At 36.4% G+C, this 4120-nt stretch overlaps 1 protein-coding gene across 1 annotated transcript; it reads right to left on the reverse strand.

Annotated features, from left to right (window-relative positions):
• Positions 1-235: 235 nt before the first annotated feature.
• Positions 236-3870, reverse strand: LOC120085296 (ARM repeat superfamily protein). The gene is made up of 7 exons (XM_039041210.2): positions 3509-3870; positions 2785-2918; positions 2455-2690; positions 2188-2326; positions 1725-1851; positions 669-787; positions 236-559 (listed from the first exon to the last, which is right to left on the reverse strand). Exons 1-7 carry the CDS (start codon positions 3681-3683, stop codon positions 527-529), a joined length of 963 nt encoding a protein of 320 aa, XP_038897138.1. The 5' UTR covers positions 3684-3870; the 3' UTR covers positions 236-526.
• Positions 3871-4120: the final 250 nt, after the last annotated feature.

Below are 4120 nucleotides of genomic sequence, written 5' to 3' on the forward strand. Positions count from 1 at the left end.
CATTAAAATCTTGAACCAAACGGCCCAAAATTTTACTCTAAAACTTCCAAAAAAAGTAAAAAATATCCAAAGATACTTTGTACAAGAGCCCCCTGCTAGGACATTTCTCGAAGATAAATGAGAAGGGCAAAACCAGCAATCAATCAGGCTACTTAAAATGTCTCCCATTTTTTCTAAAAAAGGAAAAAAAAACATTATGCAACTTTTAGGAATAAAAAAAGGAAACCTGATGACATGTTTGAAAATATATAATTTTCTATGGTTTCGAGTAAAATTTCTGTCTGTTCCTTTTCATTCCGGTTGGGATATATATATATATGATATATATCCCCCAAATGGAATAATAAACACATGTAATTACTGTATGTATTGTTCCAATTTTGCTGATCTCCAGTAAATCAAAGAACAATCACCTATATAATTAATCATGCTTTCAGATTCCAACCACCACTATTTGTTGCAGACAAACAGGAGATGGGGCTGCTTCTAACCTTGACAATTGATGCTACTTGCTGTTTGTTGCAACTTATTGAACTTGGGGAGATTGCATGAATAGGAACTGCAGGGTGCATTACTTTGTGTTAATTGAAGGTGTGATAACCAAGAGTCCAAGACAATATGGAAATACATATCCATTCAGATATGGTCATGGAGTCGAGAATGTATACCTCAAATGATCTTCCCAACCTTTCGTATTCCAGCATGCTTAGAGCAACCTCACAACTCTGCGAGACTATAGGCTCAGGATCCTTTGAAAACTCCTTGAGAAGCGCTATGCTTTTTTCATCTGCAAGTTCAATGAAAACAAAAAAAACAATTTAATTAAAAAATAAAGATGAAGCAGACTGCAACAGAGGCAACAGCTAACATTGCTATAATGAACTGAAAGTTAGGTGCTGGAAAAAGATACTCTTAATGGAGCGCAGTAACTTGTAACTAATAAGCATAGCAGGTGAAATATGAAGGAGAAGATGGGAGCATGTATCAGCTTCTTCCATCCATTTCCACTGGACAAGAATCTTGAACTCCATCATGGTTTCATTATTCATGGAACAATGTTCAGAATAGAAAAAATAAAACGATAAGGAATAATTCCTATTTTGATCCCTAACTTGAAACTAAGGATGATTTAATTAAGGGTCTCTACAATCAATTAAGATGATGAAAATCCCCTGCCAGCATGTCTATCTATGTTCTTTAATATTTAACTATTTCACTCTCCATTTTTTTTTTTTATATCCATGAGTGTCCAAGCCAACTTAAGCACACCTTGACTAATTTCATGGTGCAACCCGCCTGACCCTACAACATTTAGGTGTTAAGAAAACTCGTAGGATATTAAATCCTAGGTAGGTGGCCACCATGGATTGAACCTATGACTTCTTAGCCCTTTATCAAGGGGATATTTCTTTATTTACCACTACGCAAACCCATGATGGTTAACAATTTCACATTCCATAAGGCACCTCATTTTGATGTGACTCACACTTTAGCCTCAAAGAGCTATTACGCCTCAATACATCTCGTGCTTTAAGAAACACAGCATATCAGATAAATTGTCTCTCATCATATAACTATAACCAAGACCCATCACATAACAATAGCAGATTACTTTACATTTTCAGTATTCTTTACAAAGCACTCAATAGATTTATATTTTCATTTCAATTTTCTGTTTTAACAAACCAAACGAGCAAAAGAAGAAGGATGCAGAAGAATTATACCGGCAATGGAGCCAAGGGCTTCTGCAGCCTCATGTCTAACCATTGGATGCTCTTTAACATCCTCGAGTATATCAGAGAGAGCATCTGAAGCTGCTTTCTTTTGCAATTGGCCCAATACATAAGCAACCTATTAATCACATTCACAGAACGTATTAACATCCAAATCAGGAAACAGTATCCTTACAATGTAGCCGACTGGGCAATCAACCTCAATTAATTCAAAAAGATCATTCCAAAACTTCTATAATCTCTTAAATTTATTTTCAGAGGCAAAAAAGAGTTTTTTAAGAGTAAAACCAATAGCAAACTCCCTAACTGAATTATACTGAGAAAGCTGCAAGAATTACATAATGGACCAGAGTAAGTTCCAAAGAGAAAAAGAAAATTGTATATAAAATCATTGTTTTTAAGAAATTACAGTCCTCGTTGATATGGCAAAATAAAAATTTAAGGGTAAACAAACCTCGTGCTTTAGCAGAGCACTTGTTGAGCTTAAAGAGTCAATAATCGCAGTTAAAGCTTCATCATTGCCATTATTTCGTAAAGCAAACAGCGCTGCATATCGCTCATACATGCCTTTATCATCATCCAGAAGAATTTCCCTTCAAATGGATAAATGAGAGAAAAAAGTGATCAGGAAAGAATGGTTGACTAGAAGCTAATATCAAGCAACAACCCAACTGTGTATCGCAAAAAGTATATTGCATTCTTTGCAGTTTCCTTGACATACCTCAGTTGACCTACAGAGGCATTGGAAGAAGCTGGTGCAGCTGGATCAACAGACATAAATGGCGACTTTTCAACTGTGGATGATTCACCTTCATTAGCAGAATCTTTCAGTTGCTCTATTCGTCTAAGAGCCAATTCACATGTCTCTTTAACCTCTTGAGCAGGATCTAAAGCCAAACTCTTCTCTAAAAATGGAATATTACTCTCTAAGCCAATAGCTCCAAGAGCTTCTGCTGCCTATACCATTACAAATCAAAATGACAGGTTAGATGAACAGAACGCTTAATCAAATTCAAAACACACAAGGATATCAAGGGCGCTACAATTTCACCTCATGCCGAACAATGGGATGCAAAGAAAGATCATTAAGAACCACCACCAAAGCCGGGATGGCATCTGTATCTTGCATTTGCCCCAATGCAAATGCAGCCTCATGAGCCAACAAATTCGAAGGATCTCTAGTTGCTATGCAAACAAAATAAGCACCATGAGCTTTTCTTCTCCAATATTCACTCTTTTGCAGGCTTTACATGGTAACACCAAAATATCTCTCAAGTTTCGAGCTCTATTAGAGAAGACTAGTATCTCTCAAATTCTATCAGAGTAGGCTTGAGGAAATTTGAGGCCTCAGTGAGCTCATATATGAGGCCTTTTACATTTATTTAAAAAGAAATATAGTAAATAGATTTATTTTCCTTATCATGTTATGAACTTTCATTCATGTTTATTCCTAGCGACAAATTTAACAAGGTTTTTAATAAAATTAAATTAATTTATCAAATATTTCAAGTCAAGTTTATCAAAGGTCTCGAACTATGGAACTTACGGCGATCCTAAAATTTAGCCGGTCAGGACTCAACGGCAGTCACGTCGGAAAGAAAAACATAAAGAAGAAATAAATAAAGACGGCAGCCAAATATCAAGCCTATCCATCGCAGATTATCATTTATTTCGACAATCAATCAAATGGGGGAATAAGAACAACAAAGAACAGACTAAAAACAACCGGAACTGCAAACTCTTCAGTAAATTTTGGAAAAAGAAATTGAACTAACCAAGAATGAGGGCATTGCGAGGGGTGGGGCCTTTGAGGTTGCGGAGGGAGAAGAGGGCTCGGAAGCGCTCGGCAATGGGCAAAGAGACGTCGTTCAAGCGGTCGCAAAGGAATTTCTCCATGTCGGAGGAACAGGAAAAGGAGGAAATTTCGCCGTCGCCATTGACGGAGGCCATGAGATTGGAGCTTTCGTAGTGAAGTGAAATTGAAAAGAGGGATTTGCAGAGGAAAATCGTAATATTTGAGCAGCAGAATTTTGGGGGGTTCTGCGTTTTTCCCCTCTCGAAGGAGAAAGACGATTTAGAGGTTTTGGGGCAATTTCGTAATAAACATGCGTACAATAAACGCGGTTTTTTTTAAAAAAAATATATATATTTGGCTATTAACTTTGTTAAAAGATGTAAGTCCTATGGTCCCCTCTATACTTCCATTATTTTCTTTGAAGGAACTAAAATTGAAGGTAACCATAAGCGGAAGCAAAATCGATTCAAATTTCATTTATCATTGAGTATAAATTACAGCATGCTATCAAAAAGTTTTAGAAACCTTACCTTTGAAGACTTTTCTTCAAGTATCCATCTAACAGTTCACAAATGTCTTGAAGACTTTCTTT

Source organism: Benincasa hispida, chromosome 9 (genome assembly GCF_027475165.1).
Source record: "Benincasa hispida cultivar pf3 chromosome 9, pf3_genome.v1.1, whole genome shotgun sequence".
NCBI lineage: Eukaryota > Viridiplantae > Streptophyta > Magnoliopsida > Cucurbitales > Cucurbitaceae > Benincasa > Benincasa hispida.

What these genes read in the sequence shown, in the direction of transcription:
- LOC120085296 (XM_039041210.2), bottom strand. Translation starts at nt 3,683, where the DNA reads ATGGCCTCCGTCAATGGCGACGGCGAAATTTCCTCCTTTTCCTGTTCC. An exon ending in GCCTCTGTAGGTCAACTGAG is followed by an intron (nt 2,327 to 2,454) that starts GTATGTCAAGGA and finishes ATCCATTTGAAG; the next exon opens with GGAAATTCTTCTGGATGATG. An exon ending in AGCCCTTGGCTCCATTGCCG is followed by an intron (nt 788 to 1,724) that starts GTATAATTCTTC and finishes TTGAACTTGCAG; the next exon opens with ATGAAAAAAGCATAGCGCTT.